General features: G+C 36.1%; 1 protein-coding gene across 2 annotated transcripts in view; it reads right to left on the bottom strand.

Moving 5' to 3' along the window:
- Positions 1 to 16,361: 16,361 nt before the first annotated feature.
- DSC1 (desmocollin 1) overlaps positions 16,362 to 24,967 on the bottom strand; it is a 32,408-nt gene continuing 23,802 nt past the window's right edge. The window contains exons 12-16 of one of the 2 annotated variants that reach the window (XM_036245151.1): positions 20,712 to 20,924; positions 19,997 to 20,242; positions 18,650 to 18,771; positions 17,434 to 17,688; positions 16,362 to 16,559 (exon numbers count right to left, since the gene is read on the bottom strand). In XM_036245151.1, coding sequence (XP_036101044.1) covers positions 16,362 to 16,559; positions 17,434 to 17,688; positions 18,650 to 18,771; positions 19,997 to 20,242; positions 20,712 to 20,924 — 1,034 coding nt within the window. Of the gene's footprint in view, positions 16,560 to 16,649; positions 16,686 to 17,433; positions 17,689 to 18,649; positions 18,772 to 19,996; positions 20,243 to 20,711; positions 20,925 to 24,967 lie in introns of those variants that run through there. The other variant, XM_036245152.1, reaches the window with a different exon arrangement.

The raw sequence follows: 24,967 nt of genomic DNA on the forward strand, positions 1-24,967 counted from the left end.
CTTCCACTTCTACATGGATTGCTCCCTCCTCAGATAGCCTGTGTGCTCCCTCACCCCCTTCAGGTTTTGACTCTTTTTTAAAAATATGTTTTTATTGATTTTTTTAGAGAGAGAGAAAATCATTGATCAGCTGCTTCCAGCACTCCTGCTACTGGGGATCAAGCCTGCAACCAGGGCATGTGCCCTGACCAAAATCAAACCAAGACCTCTTAGTCTATGGCATGACGCACAATCCACTGAGCCACACCAGTCAGGCAGGTTTCGACTCTTGTGTCTCCTTCTCAGTGAGGCCTTTCCTGAGCACCCTAATTAAAATGTCAAACAGCTGATTTACTTTTTAAGAATTTTAACTAAGAGCCTGGCGAGTTTCCCATGGCTCTTCCCCTACCAGGTCTTTGTTTCCTGCACCATGAGACTGTGGAAAGGCCATTCTATTTATCAAAGGGTTTTGCCTTTGTTACTTCCTGCCCCACGAAAATTTAGGATTCAAGAAATGTCTTCAAGGGACAACCAGAAGTACGTGAAATCCCTCAAGTCTCTAATTTTATCTCTGCAGCGCTGCACAGTTGCTGAAAGGTCCACTACTTTCTCTCTTTACAAGAGGAGGCCTTCTGCTTGGACCCCCCTGGATTCTCAGCAGCGAGCCTGTGTCCAGTGTCTTCACATGCTCCCTGGGAACGGTGTGGAGTTCCCTGACAGAGGATAAACTCACCTTTCTCTGGTGCTCACCTCTCTGGAACATTAGCCTCTCTAGTTTTTGTTGATTCTACAATTTTCTGAGAGCTCAAAACAGATAAATGTTGTATTTCATCCAGGTCCTATAATTGGTGTTGGTGAGAGCACTGGTCTACCACTAAGCTCTCCATCCTACCACTTCTCTCACCTATTTTACGTATTTTTCTTTCTCTATCTGTCTCTCTGTATTAAAATGTAATTTTCACAAGGTTTTACACTCATCTCTACTTTTAGTGCCTACAGCCATGCCTGACACAATGTGGAACCTCAGTCAGTAAACATTTGCTGAACATAATACATAGAGTAATTAATAACGAGTTAGGACATTACTTTGAGATAATCATATGCGAAACATTGGCCAAAAACAGAACAGAAAGTTACTCTACGGCCTCTGAGAAGAGCCCTATATAGAGGCTGTTATCCTTTAGAACAACTGAAAATGAAGCATGAGAGTTTTATATAATTTCCAGTTGTAGAAAGCATATAAAAATCACTAATAAACAATGGTCATAAATATGAGGCTCAAACTGAAAATAACAAGTCCCATAATTAATTTAACTATGGTTAATTTTTTTCATCTAATCAGTTTTGGAGAAGCAAACTAATAAACATACATATACATACATATATATATATATGGAGAGAGAGAGAGAGAGAGAGAAATAAGGTTATAGATATCTTTATTTTATTTTATTACTGATTTATTTTAGTTATAGATGTTCCTCCTTTTTCCCCATTGACACTGTCCTTCCCATCCCCCCACCCCATCCCCAACTTTGTTGTCCATGTCCATTGGTTATGCGTACATGTATATAAGTTCTGTAGTTTACCTTTTCCAACCCCCACGTCCTCTTCTGAGGGTTGTCAGTCTGTAACCTACTTCCACGTCCCTGGGTCTACCTTATTCCTCAGACTTTTATGTTCATTATATTCCACAAATAAGTGAGATCATGTGATACTTGTCTTTCTCTGCTTGGCTTGTTTGGCTTAGGATAATACTCTCCAGGTTCCTCCGTGTCATCTCAAAGAATAAGAGACCTTTCTTTCTTATAGCTGCATAGTATTCCATTGTGTATATGTCCCACAGCTTTTTTATCCATTTGTCTACTGATGGACACTTGAGCTGTTTCCAGATCTTAGCTACTGTATATAGTGCTGCTATGAACATGGGGGTACATATATTCTTTTTGTTTTTAATTAATTAATTAATTAATTTTTGTTACAGATGTTTCTCCTTTTCCCCCCACTGATTCCCCCCTCCCCTTCCCTCCCTGCCCGGCCCCCAGCTTTGTTGTCCATGTCCATTGTTCATGCACACATGCATATAAGTTCTGTGGTTTATCTCTCCCCCACCACTCCCTCTTCTGGGGATTGTCAGTCTGTACCCCACTTCCACGTCTTTGGGACTACCCCATTCCTCACACTGTTATGTTCATTATATTCCACAAATAAATGAGACCATATGATACTTGTCTTTCTCTGCTTGGCTTGTTTTGCTTAGGATAATACTTTGCAGGTCCCTCCATGTCGTCTCAAAGGATAAGAGATCTTTCTTTCTTACAGCTGCAAAGTACTTCATTGTGTATATGTACCACTGCTTTTTTATCTATTCGTCTACTGATGGAAATTTGGGCTGTTTCCAGATCTTAGATATTGTAAACAGTGCTGCTACAGACATGGGGGAACATATATTCTTTCTGATTGGTGTTTCAGTCTTCTTAGGGTATATTCCTAGAAGTGGGATCACTGGGTCAAATGGCAGTCCAATTGTTAATTTTTTGAGGTAACACTATATTGTTTTCCATAGGGGATGCACCAGTCTGCATTCTCACCAGCAGTGTACTAGTGTCCCATTTTCCCCACAACTTTACCAACACTTGTTGTTTGATGATTTGTTGATGGTGGCCATTTTGACAGGTGTGAGGTGATACCTCATTGTTGTTTTAATTTGCATCTTCTGATCATTAGTGATGTTGAACATTTCTTCACATGTCACTTAGCCATTTGTATGTCCTGTTTAGAGAGGTGTCTATTTAATTCCTCTGCCCATTTTTCAATTGGGTTCTTTGTCTTCCTTTTGTTGAGTTGTATGAGCACTCTATATATATTGGAAATCAACCCCTTATCTGATATATCTTTGCCAATTATGCTCTCCCATACAGTGGGTTGCCTTTCCATTTTGATGATTGTATCTTTTGCTGTGCAGAAGCTTTTGAGTTTGATGTAGTCCCATGTGTTCATTTTCTCCTTTGTTTCTGTTGCCTTAGGTGATGTATCAGTGAAAATTCTGCTGTGTATGATGTCTGAGGTTTTGTTGCCTACATTTTCTTCTAGGATTTTTATGGATTCATGAGTCACATTTAAGTCTTTTATTCATTTTGAGTTTATTCTTGTGTATGGCGTAAGTTGATGGTCTATATTCATTTTTTTTTGCATGTAGCTGTCCAATTTTCCCAACAACATTTATTAAAGAAGCTGTCTTGACTCCACTGTATGTTCTTGCCACCTTTGTCAAATATTAATTGAGCATATTGCCTTAGGTCCATTTCTGGGTCCTCTGTTCTATTCCACTGGTCTATATGCCTGTTCTTGTGCCAGTACCAGGCTGTTTTGATTATATTGACCTTGTAGTATAACCTGTAATCCGGTAATGTGATCCCTCCTATTTTGTTCTTCTTTTTCAATATTGCTGTGGCTATTCGAGGTCTTTTTTGATTCCATATGAACTTTTGAAGTATTTGTTCTAGTTCCGTGAAGTATGTCGTTGGTATTTTGATGGGGATTACATTGAATCTATAGATTGCTTTCAGTAGTATGGACATTTTAATGATGCTAATTCTTCCAATCCATGAACAAGGTATGTGCTTCCACTTTTTTTATATCTTGCTCTATTTTTTTTTCAATGACCTGTAGTTTTCTGCGAATAGGTCCTTTATTTCTTTGGTTAAGTTTATTCTTAAATATCTTAATTTTTTTGTCTCAATAGTAAATGGGATTTTCTTAGTTTCTCTTTCTGTGAGTTCATCATTGGTGTATAAGAATGCCATCGATTTCTTGACATTAATTTTGTATCTTGCTACTTTGCCAAATTCATTTATTAAGTCTAGTAAATTATTAATGGAGTCTTTGGGGTTTTCTACATATAGTATCATGTCATCTGCGAATAATAACAGTTTCACTTCCTCCTTTCCAATTTGGATCCCTTTTACTTTTTCTTCCTGTCTGATATTTATGGCTAAGACTTCCAGGACTATGTTAAATAAGAGTGGTGAAAGTGGGCATCCTTGTCTTGTTCCTGTCCTTAAGGGAAATGCTTTTAGTTTCTGACCATTGAGTATGTTGTTGGCTGTATGTCTTTTATATATGGCTTTTATTATGTCGAGATATGATCCCTCTATTCCAAGATTTCAGCATTTTTATCAGAAATGGATGCTGGATTTTTTCGAAGGCATTTTCAGCATCTATTGATATGATCGTGCGGTTTTTATTCTTCATTTTATTTATCTGGTGTATCACATTTATTGATTTGCAAATATTTTACCAGCCTTGCATCCCTGGGATGAATCTCATTTGGTCATGGCGAATAATTTTTTGATGTATTGCAGGATTCAATTTGCTAGTTTTGTTCAGGATTTCGGCGTCTATGTTCATCAGGGATATTGGCCTGTAGTTTTCTTTCTTTGTAATGTCTTTTTCTGGTTTTGGAATTAGAATTATGCTGGCCTCATAAAACGAGTTTGGAAGTCTTTCTTCTTCTTGAATCTTTAAATAGTTTTAGGAGAATGGGTATTCTTCCTTGAATGTTTGGTAAAACTCCCCCGTGAAGACATTCGGGCCTGGGCTTTTGTTTGCTGGGAGAGTCTTGATTACATCTTCAATTTCTTCTGTTGTTGTTGGTCTGTTCAAGTTTTCTCTCTCTTCCTGGTTCAGTTTTGGGAGACTAAGTGTTTCTAGAAATTTGTCCATTTTGCTTAGATTGTCGAATTTGTTGCCATATAATTGTTCATAGTAGTTGTTAATGATCTTCTGTATTTCTGTGGTATCAGTTGTTACTTCTCCCCTTTCATTTCTGATTTTCTGTATTTGGGTTCTCTCTCTTTGTTCTTGGTGAGTCTAGCTAAGAGTCCATCAATCTTGTTTATCTTTTTGAAAAACCAGCTCTTTGTTTCATTGATCCTTTGAATTGTTTTTTTTGGACTCTATGTCATTTATTTCTGCTCTGACCTTTACTTTTTCCTTCCTTCTACTTTCTCTGGGGTTTTCTTTTTGTTTGCTTTCTAGTTCTTTAGGTCTGAGGTTAGACAGTCTATTAGAAATTTTTTTGTTTCTTGAGGTAGGCCTGTAGTGCTATGAACTTCCCCCTCAGAACTGCTTTTGCTGCATCCCATAGATTTTGTGTTGTTGTGTGTTCATTTTCATTGGTTTCCAGGAAGTTTTTAATTTCTGCCTTGATCTCCTTGGTAACCCATTCGTTGTTCAATAACATGCTATTTAGTCTCCATGTGTTCAAGTGTCTTTGCATGTTCTTGTTGCAATTGATTTCTAGTTTCATGCCATTGTGGTCTGAGAAGATGCTTAATATGATTTCAGTCTTCTTGAAATTGTGGAGACTTAGTTTGTGTCCTAACATGTGGTGTATCTTTGAGAATGTCCTATGTGCACTTGAGAAGAATGTGAATTCTGTAGTTTCGGGGTGTAATTCTTTGTAGATATCTATTAAATCTATTTGGTCTAATGCCTCATTTAGAGTCTCTGTTTCTTATTAAGTTTTTTGTCTAGAGGATCTATTCAATGGTAGCAGCAGGGTGTTGAAGTCCCTTGCTATGACTGTATTGCTGTTGATTTCTCCTTTGAAGTCCTCCAGAAGATTTTTAATATATTTTGGTGCTCCTACATTGGGTGCATATATGTTTAACAAGGTTATATCGTCCTGTTGGATAGATCCTTTTAATATTATATAGTGGCCTTCTTTGTCTCTAGTTATGGCCTTCATTTTGAAATTGTGTTTATTAAATATGAGTAATATGAGTATTGCTACCCCAGCTTTTTTTGTGTGTGTGTTTGCTTGGAAGATTTTTTTCCCATCCTTTCACTTTCAACCTATGTGTGAGTCTTTTGTTGTGAGGTGGGTCTCTTGTAAACAACATATATATAAGTCATGGTTTCTTTTTTTTTTTTTTATGCTCACCCGAGGACATTTTTTCATTTTTTGTTTAGATAGAGTGAGAGGGAGAGAGAGAGGGAGAGAGAGAGAGAAACATCAACGTGAAAGGTACACATCAAATGACTGCCACCTGCACGACCAAACTAGAGTTGGGGACAAACTGCAACCAAGATACGTGCCCTTAGCAGGATCCAAAACCGGGTTTCTCTGGACCGCAGGCTGATGCTCTAACCACTGAGCCAAACAGGCCAGGGCAATTTCTTATCCAATCAGCTACTCTGTGTCTTTTTATCAGAGCATTCAATCTATTTACATTTAAGGTTATTATTGATATGTACTTATTTATATTCATTTTTGTTCAGCGTGGTTATATTTTTCTTCTTATTTCTTCTATGAATTACAGCAGTCCTTTTAACATTTTTGCAGTGCTTGTTTGGTGCTAATGTATTCCCTTGGCGTTTTTTTGTTGTTGTTTGTTGTTGTTTTTTTGTCTGAGAAACTCATTATTTGACCTTCTATTTTGAATGATAGCCTTGCTGGATGGAGTAGTCTTGGATTCAGATCCTTTTTTTTCCTGACCTTGATTACTTCAAGCCATTACCTTCTGGCCTATTGTGTTTCTGTTGAGTAGTCAGCTGATAGCCTTATGGGGGTTCCTTTGTAGGTAACCTCTTGCTTGTCTCTTGCTGCCTTTAAAATTCTCTCTGTCTTTAATTTTTGGCATTCTAATTACTATGTGTCTTGGTGTGGGTCTGTTAGGGTTCTTCTTACTTGGGGCTCTCTGTGCCTTTTGAACTTGAATGCCTTCTTCTCTTCCTTCACCAAATTAGGGAAGTTTTTTGTCACTATTTCTTCAAATATATTCTCTAACCCTTGCTCCTTTTCTTCTTCTTTGGGGAATCCTATTATGCTAATATTATTACGTTTCTAGTTGTTTCACAATTCTCTTAAACTGTCTTCCTCTCTTTTAATTGTTTTTTTCTTTTGGTTTTTTGATTGGTTGATTTTTTTTCTACCCTGTCTTCTAATTCACTGATCCGGTCCTCAGCTTTCTCTACTCTGCTGTTTAGTCCTTCCAATGTGTTTTTTATTTCTGCTATGTCATTCTTCATTTCTTGGTGGTGGTTTTGCATTTCCAGTTGGTTGATTTTCAATGTTTCTATATCTTTTCTCATGGTGTTGATATCCTTAATCATGCTGTTGAGCTTCCTCAAGGTCATGGTTCTGAATTCTACCTCTGATAACTCGCTTAACTGCATTTCATTTATCTCATCTTCGGTAGAGGTCTCTTCTTCTTTCATTTGGGATTTGTTTCTTTGTTTCACCATTTTGGCTATCTCAGTATGTTTTGGAGCCTGCTAAATTTTCCCTGTGGGTGTTGGTGTTGTGCTGTTTGTGGCTACCTCTATGGGGTTTGGATGAGTGTGGGAGGACTAATGTTAAACACCCCTGTCAAGTCTTACTTTCCTAGATAGATTAACAAGCCCAGTAATGGTTCAGTTATTCTCTAGCTTTTTGCCTGGAGGCTATTAGACACAGTTACATAAAAAGCCTTGGTTTTTTAGTTGAATGAAAATTTTTCTCAGGTGTTCAGGGTAAGAGGATTTCCTAAAGTTGGGGCAGATGCTGGTTGTTAATGAGCTTCAATTTGAACTTCAATTCAACCTGGGTGGGGTTGAATCTCCAAGGGAGGGGCCATTGCTTCTCCCCGGAGCCCTGGGAAGGAGTAAGATGGCCACCGTCCTGCATGGCCGCAACTCAGCAAAACTCTGAGCCTAGTATCCCTACACAATTCCAATCCAGTCCACCTCCCCTCTGCTGCAACCCAAGGTGAGTGGCTGTGGCTATTTTACTGCTCTGTCTCAGCCCTCTGCTGTGGAGTGGACTTGGGATTTTAACCCCAAGGGTGCTATTCACAGCTAAGACCACTGCTTTCTGTGGGCTCCCAGCCCCCTCTCTCATCTTCACAATCCTACCAGGATTGCTTCAGTGTCCCTGGTTATATGGTCTTTGCAAGCTGCTTTTCTGTTGCTTTTTCCCAACGATTTGTCTTTATTTTAGTTGTAATTCCAGTTTGGTCCTGGGAGATGATCTGTGTAGTTTTCATTCACTCTGACACCATTTTGGAATTTCTCAATAGATATCTTAATGAAGATTAAAATCTGGTTACCAGGGGCTGGGATGGTAAGGGCAGATGAGGAAATGCTAGTCAAAGGGTAAATGGTAGTCAAAAGGTACAGGATTTCAGGTATAAGATGAATAAGCTTTAGGGATCTGATGTATAGCATGGTGACTATAGTTAATAATATACTGTGTTGCCCTAGTGGGATGGCTCAGTTGGTTGGAGCATCGTCCTGAAAACCAGGAAGTTGTGGGATTTGATTCCTGGACAGGGTACATACCTTGGTTGTGAGTTAGATCCCTGGTTCAGTTGGGGCAAATATGGAAGGCAACTGATGTTTCTCTCACATCAGTGTTTCTCTCTCTTTCTTTCTCTCTAAAAATCAATGAAAACATATCCTCAAGTAAGGATTAAGAATGATAATAATAATATACTGTGTTATGTACTTGAAATTTACTAAGAGAGTAGATCTTAGGCATTCTCACCACACACACAAACACGCAAAGGTGACTATATGAGTTTGATGAGTGTGTTAATTAAACTGATTCTGGTAATTATTGCATAAAGTATTCATATAGTAAATCATCACATTGTATACTTTGTATATGTAGAATTTATTTGTCAATTATACCTCAATAAAGCTGAAAAAAAATCCAATCATTCTCCAAACATTTACCCAGCCAGCTACAGTGTCAGTGTTCTAGCCTACCCCCACCCCAGGTTGAGTCTCAGCAGAGTGGGCTTTCTGGAAAACATTGGCAGTAAAATAAAATCCGGTTCAAGTACATCAAATCTGCTGTAACCTTTTCAGAGGATATTCTTAGTGCACAGCAATCATCCTTAAAAGCTTTTCTTCCCATGGCTAAGTTTCTCAATACCCTATACAACTTGCTGCTCCTTCCTGAAAATATAAATATACTTTTTCTCTACTTCCCATTTTCTTCACATAAAATAAATCATTTCCTCATTCTCTAAGCTCTTTTTATCATCTATTCTTTTTTTATAACAATGTTAATTCACATCCTTCTGTTTCTTATTCATTTTATTTTTCTCAGTAGTAATTCTTACTAGCATATTACTGATTAGCTTGATTTTTCATAACAAGTGAGGAGGGAGGGAATTGGGAGAGGTGGAAGGGTAGTACCTAATGTGCCTTCACTGCACAGAGGAAAGAAAAGGTACTTTAACTATTCATACAGAAAAAATATCTATACCACTAGTTACTTAGATAGGAAGCTAAATAAAAAATAATCTCTGCCCTAAATGGGCTTCCAGTATTTGGGGTGGACTATGTAGATGTTAAGTAATAAAAATAAAAAAAATAGGATGTGAGAGTGAGAAACATCAAGTTGGCTGTTCTTTTTAACTTGGAGACAGGAACTACCTTCCTGGAACTCCCACAAATACCTCAGGTTCAAAATGTCCTGAGCCGAAGCCATTAATCTTGTAGTTGGGTTTCATGATCCTCCCACGTACTCAAGAAAAAACCAGGGAGCCATCCTAGGCACCTGCTCTTTGCCTCACCTAGCATCCCATCAGTTTCCAGTGTCACTGCTGTATTTGATCCCTCATCTCTCATGAGGACCAGCTTCCCCAGTCTTGCATCTTCACAAACCCTCCAACACATCTTCTGCAACAGTGATTTTCAAATCGTGTTTCTCGGTACTCTAGTAGGTCTTGCTTTTTGCTTGTTCTATTTTGCTTTTGCTTGGTTGTTTTTGATTTTGTTTGCTGTGGGAATGCTTACTTCACTTCAACTAGAGTGCCTCTTTCCATTTTGCTCAGAAAACCTTCCCTAAAATCCCATGTAAGGAAAAGCACCTTAGGTCTTCTGTGTGCATTCAGCCTTCGATGTGTACCTCTGTTATTTGTTAGCTGACCAAACTGTTGTCACTGTTTGATTCATAAGTCTTTCTCTTCTGGAGTGCATTAATTTTTTTTATTCTTTGTATGCTCAGATAATTACAGAATTCTGGACTTGATATATGTTTGAACAAATAGTGGATCACATTATTAGTAACAAAGATAGAGACAGTAATGGAGTGCTAGCTTGTGAAGGAGTTAAATAATTTGCTTTTGAAGATACTGAGTTGGAGATTTCTTTGAGCCATTAAGTTGGAACAATTGGTAAAAAATATGAATGTGGAATGTAAAAGAGGCATCCAAACTTGATTATCAGTGTATGGACAGTATGGGTAACTGCAAACAGAAGCAATCCATCTATCAAACCTGTAGACTCTGGCCTGGAGAGAACTGCTCTGAAGTGAGGAAGGCTGTGTTGTGTCTTCCTCCTTCCCACAGAAATTACCAGCAGAAGATCAAAATTTACATTGTAGAAGGATTTAAATATGTAAAATAGTTAATAAGACTTATAGAAAGCATATTTTTTCTTTTAGGATTAAGAAGCTATAAACATTTGTTTTTTATTGTATTATGGAAGGCCATTTTGAGAGAAATGTTCAGGCAAGTCTTGCATGTAAAGCCCGGCTCTATCAAAACCTAACAGCCTGATCCTGTTTAAGCCAGCTAAGCTGTCTCAGCCTCAGTTTTCTTATTAGTAAATAGAAACAATAACTCCTAAGCTTGGAAGTATGTTATTAATATTTTCAACGAGATAACATTTGTGAAAGCTTTCTGTAATGATAGCACATAGTAGGTGCTTTATAAATTTCCTCAGCATGTATTGTGTTCCCTCTATTGCCAGGCATTGTTCTAGGCATGAAGATCCTTGCTTTCGTGGAGCTCACACTCCAATGTGGGGAGGGGACAAAAAGCATTAAACAATAAGCATGATGAAGAAGCAAATTATACTGTATGTCAAATGGCAACATAATCCATTTAAATTAAAAATTTATATAGTGCAAGTTGTCACCAACTTTAAGGCTTGCAGGGTCCAGAAAATAATCACAGTAAATGTCAGGTTGGTGAAAAGAGCAGCCCTTTTCTATTATTCTAACTTTAAGAAAGATAAGAGTACAGAACATGCATCCTTTCTCCTCCTAAATCTACCCTTAGAAAACACTAGTACAAGTGTCATGATAAATGGCAATTGACAGCCTCTTTGTCCGAGACATGAATGGCACTGACAGAGGGCACTTGTCACTTCCAGCCAATTGGTGGCCTTTGGGAATATAAACTCAGTGTTACTAGACCTGCCGATTTTTCAAGAGAAGTCAAAAATTTATATTTTAGGGAAAATGTTCTAATTTTTAATATAGAAATGTATTCATATGTTTTCCTGTAAAAATTTCTCTCAATCCCCACCCTGCCCCAACCTGAGAATGTAGTCAAATTTTAATCTCTGAAAAAAATTGAGGTTATATTTATGTGACTTTTAAAAGAAGTTTTTGCTCTGCAATATCTTATAAAACTTGGCAAGTGAGAGCTTGTGCCCTCACTGTAACTACAGTCCCTTAACTATTACATATATAAATACTTTGCTAAGAATCATATTGACCTGGGACAGGATAGCATTGGTTAAGAATAAGAAACAATATTTCTCCTGTGGATGTGCTCCTACCCCCAATTATCTCATAGTATTACTGAAAATCTTCCTTAATTATAGTGCCCAGGATTTGTTCAGCTGAAAAACCACACTTTACACTCTCTCTTGCAGACAGGATGAACATGTGACTAAGTCCTCCCAAGGGTATGTAGGCAGAAGCTGTTGGAGAGAGCTTCTGGAAATGCTCCCTAAAAAGAAAGCCATTTTCCCCTTATTTATCTTTATTGTTGAAAGAATTAGAGATGTCTTCCATTTCCCCCACATTGACACCCTCCTCCCCATTCCCGACCGCCCTGCCATCACTGCACTGTTGTCTGTGTCCATTAGTTATGCATATATGCATATAAGTTCTTTGGTTTATCTCTTCCCACCCCCATACCCCTTCCCTCTGAAATTTGTCAGTCTGTTCCACCCCCCCTCCACCCCCCCGTGATGGATGGAGTTCAATTAGCCATTTCGTGATTATGAAGTAATTTGTACAAAGGAAGATTGAGCAGAAAATGTGAAGGCTCTTAGGACCCTGATGACATTAAGAAGCCTCCATACAAGTCCAAGACTCTGAATTTGTTTTATATTAGTGAAAATAAACTTTTACCTTGTTTAATCCACTTTATTTCTGTTACCAGGGCACTGACATCATGTTTAAAATGCCTTTCCAGCCCTGGCCAGTTTGGCTCAGCGGTTAGAGCGTCGGCCTGCGGTCCGGAGAGACCTGAGTTCGGTTCCCGCTAAGGGCACGTACTTCGGTTGCAGTTTGTCCCCGGCCCTGGTTGGTCCTGCGGGTGGCAGCCACTCGATGTGTCCCTTCACATCGATGTTTCTCTCTCTCCCTCCCACTCTATCTGTACAAAAAATGAAAAAATATCCTCGGGTGAGGATTAAAAAAATAATAATAATAAAAATAAAAAAAAATAAAATGCCTTTCCACGTAGCCTCTAATGTGAGAGAGCAGAATTCCAACTCAGCCAATTAGCAAGTGGAAGCACCATTTGTCACACAGAAAAAAACATTAAACTATCTTCTGTGTCATGTGCTGAAACCTCTACAATTTCCTGTGTTTGTTAAACTCACCTTTACTCATTGTGAATTTGGATTTTAAGTTTTATATAAATGAATTATGTAAATGTCATAATTATATAAATTATACTTATGTAAATGTCATAGACTTTCTGTGTGTTTAATAGAGGCAAAGCCAAAATAAGGAAATTCTTTAATTTCCACTTTAGATTAGAGGGTTCCTTTTAGTTTTCCTTGAACTATACCTGGCAGAAAACAATTCTGCCTGAGTTTTTGGTGTGAAATCAAGGTAAACCTTTAGGTATCTCAAAGAAACCTTGAAGTTTCTTTTTAATATTAATAGTTCTATCTTATCATATTTAAATATCCCTAGATATGGGCAAATGAAAACACTCTGCAAATACAAATATTAATTTCTGCACACTAACAACCACATTTTTAAAAGTTTGAAATCCTGTATATTCTCAGGCCACAATAGAGGAAAGTCACACTTCTTTTCAATGTTTTTTGTTGTTGTTGTTGTTTTTTGCTAAAGTTATAAAATAAACAACCAACTCTACAGATTGGTTTTATTTAAGGCAATTTTATTCCTATCAATAAAAAAAACTTACTTTAAGAAGTAGAAATTTTTAAATAATTTGATCTATTTTTGAAAACTGTATATTATGAATCTACATTTGTTTTCATAATGCTTCTTATATACTTAAATTAATGTATATATTTGAAAATGACTATTACTTTATTGTTAGTAGAAATTTGAGGTCAAAGGTAGTTTTTATGTTTCATGCGACACTATACTTTCAAAGAATTTTTAAAATTATGCTTGCTTAACTTTATTGGGCCATACATAACATATAGAAATCTATCTTTTTTAGTAATGCTTCCTCTTGTTGTAGTTCTATGTGTTTTCCCCTACATAATTAGAAAGACAGATGCAATGTCTGGCCAATTGCAGTATTCCTTCAGATTTATTAGAAAAGCAGATAAAAAAGACCAGAGATATGAAGCAATATACACTGTTTGCTTGATTACCTAATCTACTTGTGATTTTCAACTAGTATAGGACTATTACAACTAACACGCCATAGAAAGGGAGTTAGCTTTTCCTTTCTAGCATAATAAAAACCCTCAACTCCAAAGCATCTGTTTTGAACATTTTCCAAATAACATAGCATATTTCATTTTTTAAAAATAGACATATGTGCCCTGGCCAGTTTTGCTTAGTGGTTAGAGCATCGGCCCACAGACCAAGGAATTACGGGTTCGATTTTGGTCAAGGGCACGTACCTCAGTTGCGGTTCATCTTGTGGGAAGCAACCAGTTGATGTGTCTGTCTCACATCGATGTTTCTCTCTCTCCCTCCCTCTCACTCTATGTGAAGATAAGTAGAAAAATGTCCTTGGGGAAGGATTAAAATAAATAAATAAATAAATAAATAAATAAATAAATAAATAAATAAATAAATAAAATAGACATATACATAGATATCAAGTTTTATGAAATATTTTAATAAACTTAGGAGAAATTAAAGTAAAATTAAGAAAGTATTTAATGAAGCTCATTTATAATACTTATATTAATCTTCATCTATTTTGATGTTTCCATGGAAATTTTTTGAAATAATTTTAGATCTGAATCAAGATAAAGAAAATCTAATTTTACCTAACTATAAATTTAATTATAGAAAAACCATTTATAATGATTCACTATTGACAATTAATTCTATTAATTAATCCATAAAATACAGTGTTTTATTAATAAACTAAATTTGTAAACAAGCCAGTGGAGTTTCAGAAATTTCATCAATCATACAATTAGCATTTAATTTTGAGTGTAAACAGACAGTGCTATGAATTTCCTACATAAATCAAAAGACAGTCACAGTTTCTCTGTTAGATAAATTTTGTTTATATTTGAAAACATTTTAAATAGCCAAAATTTCTTAGTACAAATTCATTTTTCGCACTTAATAATAATTCTGGTAATACATTTATAGTGTCTTCTCTTGCTGACCAAGAAATCTTTCTTTGGCCTTTAATTGTAATTTATGTTCAGATATAAATTTTCTCTTCCATATTTAAGCAAATTTAAGAAATATAAAAACATAGACAAACACATTTAAGTTAATGTCTGTCTGGCAATTTTAACTGCTCAGAAAACATTCTGCACCTATATTAAAGAATATAACCTATCAGGATATTATGATATATTTCCAAATTTTTAATATTAGATTTTAAAATTTCAAAACTTGTATCATTGTCAGAGTAGTGTGTACGTAAGACTACAGAAATTGCATTACCCCACAATTATTTTCCTCAGACTATAAAAATCATAGAATGTGGACAGCTTATAAAATAAAATCTTACTTATTAAAGCTACTTTTTTTATTCTGCTCTAATATCCAATATCATGTCAAGAAACACCTTTAATTAGAAACTCTGAGAATAAAGAGACTAATCACAAAATTTTAAAAAAGTAACCACTCACTTTTTAAATAGTTAACTAGGTCATAGTTATATAAAAAAACAAAACAGTTTTTATTGAATGAGAAATTTCTGTGTGATATGTGTTGTTATTATTTATAAATTTATAGTTTGTCATGGAAGACTCTTAAAATATTATTTAAATATATGGTTTCTTTCTAAATTAATAGCATATAGTATCCTATTAAAATATTATGCATTTAAATTAATTTACATGTTCATTCATCTATCATTCAACAAATGTTTGGTAAGTGTTGCTTTAATAGATTCAGTTTTTAACATACACACATCAGACATGCTTTAGTTCTGATTTTCCATTTTCTTATGGTCATTACCAATGTAAGCTGAGTATTAAGTTCCAGTATGAATGAATGGTCATTCAGTTTTTTAGCATATTCAAAGGTCTAAGCACCATGGATCAGAGTTGTAAGCCTAATGCCTGCTGGGCTTGTTCCACAGATGCTTGAAGATGGTGGACCAGTGGCAAACTAGGAAGTGTGTGTTGTTGCCAAGGTATTTATATTTTTAAAAAGTAATTATACATCATGATGAGCAAACAAAATATATCTGTGAGTCTAAGTCAACCCATGGGCATCAAGGTTGCAATTCTTTCATGGAAGTCCGCTCATGTGATCCTTATAAAATCTCTGTGGCTCAAATTGCTGTAAACTTGTTCTGGTCCAAGTCCTTCCACTAATCCTAGAAGCTGTAGGAACCAGATAAGGCATTCACATGGGCAGAAAGCCAAGGACCAAGCTCGGAAGGCTCCTGAAAGGAAACAATGCTGGGAGCATCTTTGCAGGTGAAAAGTGTCATGAGAAATGAGCTATCATTATTTACCAAATTGAAGACTGCACCAAAAATATTTAAAAATCCTTCAATACATAGCCATGAGGGTAGAGGAAGCAATTCTCTGGCACCAAAGACAATACTTCTAAGAGCATAATTCTTCCCAAGATTTTGAAGAAAGTGTTTAATTTTTATCTAAAATAAAAATTCATTTTTTTTTTTTTATCAGCCTCTATAATACCCAGCTCCCCTACTCTTCCACAGGATACAAGTAACAGATGCCAGAAGGCACATAGTATGGTGCTGAAAAGGGCAGTATGTACAGGCTCACAAAACAAAACGAACCGATGAAACTGATTTCTAGAGAACATGAAAGTTATTTCGGACAAGGAGAATATGGGGAGCTTTATATTTGAAGTAACCTTATCTACATGACTCGAAGTTTGCCTCCAATAAACAAACACATTAGCAGATGCTGCTATCATTTTACATGCACTAAACTCCTACATATGCATTTGTAGACGTTACTCTAGTAAAAAGGCACATTTATTTCTTTATACATGTCTTTGCCAGCGTCCTAAATTTGGGTTCCAGATGATCTAGAAACTCAAGCCCTTCTTCTTCCTGCCGGTCACTGCAGCAGCCGACAGAGCCAGCCATGGACCCTTTCCCTTCATAGTTGTAGGAACGAACATAGTCTTCAGAATGTTTGTGCTCCTCATCTTGTCCACACAGATACACTTTCTGCATTAAGAAAGAGCACATTTTATTATTTTTAAAAAACACCGAAAGATATTAGCATAAAAAGTATGTCTTTGATTTACCTTTTACTGTTTAATTTTTAATCAGAGTGTGTCCTCTAATGGATTCCTACATATAAAAAATGCACATGATTGGTCTGTATTATAGTCATTCTTAAAATATAGAAAATATATAAATGCTCCCAGTGAAAACATTTATGAAAAGTAAAGCTGCACATATATCATACAACCAACATACTATTTCTCATTTGAACATAAAATTTGTGTAGTTGAAATGGGTCTCTGTAGCTTCACATACTTAGGGAAAACCAATATTGGCTGTTATTCTTATTTTTTATACACTAGCAAATAGCTATAATAATGTAATATATTAAACTGGCTAGTAGTAACCTATATTAATTAATTCAAACACAAAACAAGAAACTAAAACTTAAAATAAAAGTTTAACATTTTATCTGGCTGATGTTGACAGCCAGGATTTTATAACCACATGAAGGATTCAGCACGTTAAAAAATGTTTATAATTTATGATCTGTGCAATACTCTCTAACAAATATTTTACTCCAGGTGATTTTCCTTATAATTTTTAGGGAAGAAGCTATCAATCTTTTTATACTTCCTAAACATGTCTATATATGCCATCCTAGATGAAATTATGTAAGCCTTATTTTTTAAATAGAATTTTACAAAATCATTTTTCTTTTGGATTTGGCCTTGCCATCCTTATCTATACTAATTCAACATTATAAAGGCGATGAATTGCAGGTATATGAAGAGTAAAATCTTTCGGGGAAATCCTGATTTATAAATAGTGTTTAACTTTCATGTAATATGAACCCGAAGACACTGGAACTTACTTCGCCAAGCCGAGGCTGGGTAAAGCTGTGCCAGTCTGTGTATGCGTATCTGCTGGTATCTGTTACTCCCTGCCCTGCTCCCTTGACAGACTGCAAGGTCTGATGTCCACCTCCTTTGCTGGAATCCAAAGTGTAGCCGCCTTTGATCATCTCAAAGCTTTGCTGTGTTTTGACTCCCTGGCCACCAAGAGTGCCAACAGACATGCTTGTGTCACAAATGTTGGATGTCTGTGTGGGGAGTCTAATATTTGCATCCTGAAAATAAAGTTAGAGTTATAAAATGAATGAATTAAATGTAAACTAACAATTTGCATTCATGTCTTTCCCACTGACTTGCCGTGCCTCTCAGTTCCCCATACATAAAGCCAAGATAATAACAGTCCCCATATCGTAGGTGTTAAGGGTTGAATGGCGGCCCCAAGTTTATGTGTTGAAGTCCTAACTCTCAGTGCCTCAGAATATGACCCTATATGAAGATAGGGTTATTATAGATGAAATTAGTTAAATTAAGATGAGGTCATACTCAATTAAGGTGGGGCCCTACCCAAAAGGTGAAATTTGGAGATAGACACTTACATAAGGAGAATGCCATTTGAAGATTTGATATATGCTGCCATAAGCTAAGGCACTGCCGGATGCTAGGAGAGAGGTCTGAGACAGGCTCTTTTCTAGCACCTTCAGAGGGAACATGTCCCTACCAACACTATGATCTCTCATTTCTTGGCTACAGCACTGTGAGACCATAAATTTCTATTGTTTAAGTCACTCGGTTTCTGGTACTTTATTATGGCAGCCCTAGAAAATCAATACAATAGAATTGTAAAATTTATTTTTATTTTTTAATATTTTTTTCTTTTTTTATTGATTTCAGAGAGATAGGAAGTGAAAGGGAGAGAGAGATAGAAACATCATAGATTGGCCATCTCCTACATGCCCTCCACTGGGGCTCAGACCCACAACCTGAGCATGTGCCCTGACCGGGAATCGGACCGACGACTTCTCAGTCCATGGGTCAATGCTCAACCACTGAGCTACACCGGCTGGGCGAATTATGAAGTTTAAATGAATTAATACACACAGGGCACTTGTGGTTCTGTTTGGCATTGTAAGTGCTCAATAAACAATAGTTACATTATTGTTACTCCCATTATATAGTAATCAACTGTCATCATTGCATCACCATACAAGTAAAAAAAAAAAGTGAAATATGATTTACCATTACTTCTTCTCCAGGTCCTTCAGTATTTGATACAATTAAATTTTGTTGGGCTACATCATCTGGAAAACATTTCTTTACTGTTTTCTTAGCAGTAACACAGAAACATGTAAACAGAACACCTGAAAAATAAAAACATTTAGGTAAATCGTATTACTTTTTCATGCTGATTTATACTGAATCATATGATTGTTTGAAAGATTCTTCACAGAACTTATAAAAAGGGTATTCCATAAATAGAGATACACTTGGGTCATAAAATATAAAACAGAATATTAACAAAAGTATTATTATATAGACTATCTCTGTCTTCATGAGATTATGTTATTAGGCTAAATAAGAAACAGATCAATAAAAAGTAAGGAGGATGAACTGAGCATAGTTTATTAATAGTTCGCTTCCCAGGTTCAGAATTAACTGAAATGTTTCTCTTAATTCCTCCACACTGAAATAGAAACTTCATTTCATTGAATTGAAGCTAGTATTATTGGTATTTAAAATCCATACAGAGCTTACTCAAAGGGCTTAGAACCAGAAAACAAAGAACATTAGGCATAAATACAAACGGGAAAGGCAGTGACTGGTTTTGAAAGTGTGTATCACTAACATAGTACTAAGGGGAACACCAGTTTAACTTGAAAAATCAATGACATAGGCCCCAGTAAAGACTGTGGGAACAGTTTATAAATGCAGACACATTGTGTGTAGGCAAATAGACTGCTTATTTTAAAAAGAAAGGAGTGGGGAGGGTGGTGGAAGAGAGGGAGGGAAGTGTGGGCAAAAATTTTCATTGCTTTTGCATCTCTCAAAAATAGTTTGCAGAAGCAAAATCTTAGCATTATTTGCATGTACTACTTTTTCTCAGTGGCTCACCATATGACCGCTCATGCCACTCATTGGAGTCTTCTTAGAATGTATGCTGTATCACTTCATTAATAACACTGATAATTTTGAAGCTATTCTTTTCACTAATTCTTTTTGTGCATTCACTAGTACATAAACTTGTCTGGTTGAAAGACTAATATTGTGTATGAGAAGGACAGCTAATATTCATTTTATCCAACATCTTCATTTTACATATGGAAAAAAAAAAGGCTCAAAGAAGAAGAAATGATTAACCCACTGTCTCACAGATAATTATTGGGAGAACTGAAAATTACTTTAATCTGCTCTTACTGACATGTTTCTTCTTCTCTGATTTAGAATCCTAAGTCATCTAGTCTATGCAAGATAACAAGAAGTTTACATTTAGCAAGGGCTATAAATGTCATTGATATAAAGAATTTACATATATTTTTAAATAGTAGGAAAAATTTCTGCTAACACAATCCAGATAATTATACTTACATAACAACAGTGCAGAACCTAACACCATGGCAAGAATTGCCCATTTTCCAAGTACTACATTTGTTAGCTTAGCATCTCTCTCACGTGTCTTTCCAGTCATTCTACAGTCAGTTGGAGTTGTACAGTCACATACTCTGACTGACAATATGTGTTTTTCACCAAAACCAGCTCTGTCTTTTATTATGATAGGCACATCATAATAGTCATAGTCAAGATGTTGTTTTGCACGAAGAGTGGCAGTTTTACCTATGGGGGAAAAAAACAGACAATATCTCTTGATATGACCTTTCAATAGCAATATTATCCTAATTTGGTATTCTCGGGGTGGGGAAGGAGGGTAGGAGGCACAGAATTTAGCTTAGAAGAAAAATTCTAGTGGTTTATTTTTTCTTCTTAAAAATGAGTTTGAATTCTTGGAAAACAAAGAAAATATTGATAATACAATTAAAGCTTATATTAGACTAATCTATACTTAACATGCTATTCAAATATTACCTTAAAAAATTTATATTTTCTTAGAATATATTCAAAACAAGAGTCTAAATTTCATATGTTATTTATTGCTTTAAAAAAGCAAGGTATTATTCTTTTGGGAAAATCAATAAAATAACTCTCTAAAATGAATATATATTTATTATCATGAAATTAGGTGAAAATCAAGACCATCAGCCATCTTAAGTTTCTATTGATTATAACATTTAGCATAATTACACACCATCCTTTGTTCCTAAGGTCCAATGTTTGCTGGCAGAATTATCCAGAATGAACTGAAAAGGTGGACCATTCTCAGGTCCATCTGCATCCATAGGTGTGAGGACAGCAAAATCCTGAGTATGCTGACAAATTGTCACATCTTTGTCAATTTGTGGTGCGTGATCATTATCATCTTCCAAAAGAACGACTAATGTTCCAGTGCAAGATCTGCCATCTAAGAAAAAATAAAAATAAGACACAGCTTCACTTAAAAAATTTATCTTCCACCATCTCTCTGATACACACTTGACTGCTTTCTACTAACTGTCTGAACTTGAATTCACATGTTCAGATCACGTTACAAGTACAAAATCATGACAGATGCTTGTTAAAATGGACAGGTCTGAGATTGTGGTTAATGGTGGTTAATGTCGTTAAAATACTCATTTGAAAATAAAATTGATCTATTACAGCTGTCTTTATGAAGAGCTGTATTCACACTCAAAATACAGTGAATCTGGTCATCAATCATTCCTCTGCCTCCTCTCCTGACCCTTCTCCTCATATACTCTTCTCAAAATTTGTAAAATGTGTCATCAAATCCACTAGGTGTGCTCCTTCCTGTCTCTGCTTTAATACATTCAATTGCACTGCTGGAAATACTTTTCTCTTCCTTTGCACCTAACAAAACCTTATTATCCTTCAAGAATTCACTCAAATATCATTTCCTTATGAAACTTGCTGTGACGTCTATGGATAATGGTAGCCATATTCCCCTTTCATTTCTCACAACACATAGCTTATCATTGGCTCACACAGTGAACTGTGAACATTGTTCATCCTCAGAGCTAAGTCATATTCACCTTGAGAGTCTAGTGAAATGCCTAGTATGTCTTGACTAACTTATAACTTAATACTAACACATTGTACAGAATGCACTTACTATTTTTATACCTTGTTAAAAAAAACAAACAAACAAACAAAAAAACTTGATTAAATAAAACATAGCCCGGCCGGTGTGGCTCAGTGGATTGAGCATCATCCAATGAACTGAGAGGTCCTGGATTGATTCCCAATCAGGGCAAATGCCCAGGTTGTGGGTTGGATCCCCGTTGCGAGGGGAGGGGGCGGAGGGCATGCAGGTGGCAGCCGATGGATGTCTCTCTCTCTCTCTCTCTTTCTCTCTCTCTCTCTCTCTCTCCCTTCCTCTCTTTAAAAAATTTTTGAAAAAATATAAAAATAAATAAGTAAAACACAAACATAAGTTTGTACCCCCACCCTAATTCAAAGAATGTGTTCTGGAGAATAGGAATTCTTACTCATCACTAGATGACCACTATTGTTGGCCAATTCTTCACACAAGTCTCAATAGATATTTTTAGGTAAAATAGTGCCTATAGTTATTTTAATAGACAATGAAGTTTAGAAGACATGTTCAAATATTACCATTTGTGATAAAATAATAAACTACAATAAATGGTAAGCTTTCAAAATTGAAATAATACAATAATTGATACAATTTCTCAACATTTTTGGTTTAATGCTGATCTAAATCTTGGAGCATTTATGTTATGTTTATCGTAAAGACTACTATAAATCATATGCAGATAATATTCTTTTTAGTTTGAAATATTACTTAACCACATAATGTAGTACATGTCAGTGTTGTTGTTTTTCTGTTGAATAACTAAAATAAAAATTTATTAAATGTGATTTATAAATTAATTACTTACAAAAGATAAATACTCTATATAACCATTTAAAAACCATTCTATCTGAATAAGTTTGAAAATATCTAGAAATAAAAGATAGATAAACCGCTTGTAAGAAGAAACCCACAAGAGCATATAAACATTTTGAGACTGCCAGAAATTTGTGCATAAATCTGAATACAAGTAAATTTCAAAATCAAACTAACAAAAAAGTGAGTTATGGAAAAGAAACTTTTTAAAAAAATTCTCAGCCGAGGATTTTTTTTTTTTTTTTTTTTAATCTTCAGATAGAGTGGGAAGGAGGGAGAGAGAGAGAAACATCGATGTGAGAGGAACACATTGACTGGTGCTTCCTGCATAACCCCAACCACAGCCGGGGAAGAACTGCAACCGAGGTATGTGCCCTTAACTGGAATCGAACCTGCAACTCATTGGTCTGCAGCCGATGCTCTAACCGCTGAGACAAACTGGCCAGGGTGAAAAGAAACTTTTTTAAAGTAAGAGAAATGTAGTTATAGACACTAAACCTGAGTCAACACGTGTTCTGTGACTTTAATTCACAAAATTTAAACAAGAGAGCCCTTTCTCTCGATGGAACAATATGGAGAAACCACACTTCAAAAATCTAATAAAAAAGTAGGGAAACCACCCAGAAGTAAGTTAAGACTCATTTAATCCTATATTCAACCAACACTTAAAACACAAATTACAGTTTTTTATCTCAGTTTGTTTTAAGCATGTTGTTAAAGATGGAATGCTTGCAATTGTTAAAAATGGATGTTAGTCAAAGCCAGGGGTGAAATAAAGTCCTAGAAGTCTTCTAAAACCTCAAAAGAGGGAGGGTAAGTTTTCGGCTTATTTCTTAAAAATAGAGCAAAATAAAAAATTATAAATAATGATAATGGTTGAAGGTAGTGAGAAGGTGATTTAGTGGGTTATGTTCGTCTCCCTCCAAACCTTACCTTAAACTAAACATACATACAAACATATCACAATCTCTGGGCTAGAAAGTACATCTTGGGGCAACTAAAATCTAAACTTACAACATGGCAACAATAGAGACTCCAAAAAGTAATGTCTCCCCCTTACCACTGAAATGTTTTCCGGAACCAGGATTTCATTATGAATTAGCGCACTCTGTACACAGAGCTCTTTAATTGTTAGAAAGTTTTTAGGTTCCTTCTTATCAAGTTGCTCTATGCCTCCTGATCATTTCCAATAATCTGTTCATGTCATTATGGACTATACAGATAAAAATGTTTATCTCTCCCACATGACAACCCTTAAATATTTGTTATTTTAAGGAAATTATGTTTATAGTCAAATATAACAAAACAATTTATAAACTTTTGAACTAAATCTTCTATATTAAAACTAATTGTTCCAAGTGCCACTTATGCACCTGAAATCACAAAGCTCTTGAGAGTGAAGTTTACAACCTGGACCTAGGGATTCACTGGACTCACAGAGAAGAATGACAAATACCAGTATGCGCATTAGGCAAACATGCTGAAATCTCCATAAGATGCTTGGGGAAGAGATGGATTAGCAAAGAAAAGGCGTCCTTATAAGAAATTGATCTCACAATCAATCAAATTAGAGGAACAGAATATCCATGAAAAATAATGAAACACCCTTTTTATAGAGAAGGCACATTATCTGTGTAACCTCAGAGAAACTTCATTTCTTTAATCTGACTTTTTTTCTTTCCTTTTCTTTTGATTCAAACTGACCTCCTCCAGCACCCAGACTTACCTGCCTCCTTCTCCTTTGCATGTCCACTCCCTTAATCATTCAGGCCTCAGGACAATGAGGTTCTGGTCGGTATCAAACAGTCTTAGAAACAAAGCCTCAGGTCTGTTGACCACAGACATAGTTTCAGTAAAACTGTAGATAACATCTTAGGCCTCAGTGTGTTTCAGCTCCAGACCCAGGAAAGCTGAACGGCCCCCACAGACCACGTGCTTGCAAAACCAGATGAAGCAACTTCACGGCTGACATCAGGACCAGATCCAATGATCAACTACTCCTTACCCTAGCACCAGCCAATCAACAGAGACCACGACTCTAACCATAAACTTAGCTCCCTTGGTCACGATGACTAATGTTTTCCCCCCTATATAACCCACCTTCTAAAAGCCATTGGGGAGCTAGGTCTTAGAGCAGTTGCTCACCCATGACGCTGGGCTTGATGTCATTTCCTTAAATAGAACTTTACTTTCTTTGTTCAAAGTCCTATTTGAATTTGATTGGGTATTGATGCACACAGCCAAAAGAAGCTTTTCAGTTTGGCAACACCAAGCTTCTGTATTTCTGTGAAATCTACTTTTATCCTTAAATCTGGGAAGCTCTTATAATATTCTTACTTTTTTTTATGGGAAAATTTTCATACCATAGAAACTCTTATGAGAACCCTGGCTGGTTTGGCTCAGCAGTTAGAGCGTCGACTTGTGGTTCAGAGGACCCGGGTTTGGTTCCTGCTAAGGGCACGTACCTCGGTTGCAGTTTGTCCCTGGCCCTGGTTGGGTCTTGCGGGTGGCAACCGTTTGATGTGTCCCTTTCATGT

The sequence above is a fragment of the Molossus molossus genome, unplaced genomic scaffold (genome assembly GCF_014108415.1).
Source record: "Molossus molossus isolate mMolMol1 unplaced genomic scaffold, mMolMol1.p scaffold_m16_p_6, whole genome shotgun sequence".
Taxonomy (NCBI): domain Eukaryota; kingdom Metazoa; phylum Chordata; class Mammalia; order Chiroptera; family Molossidae; genus Molossus; species Molossus molossus.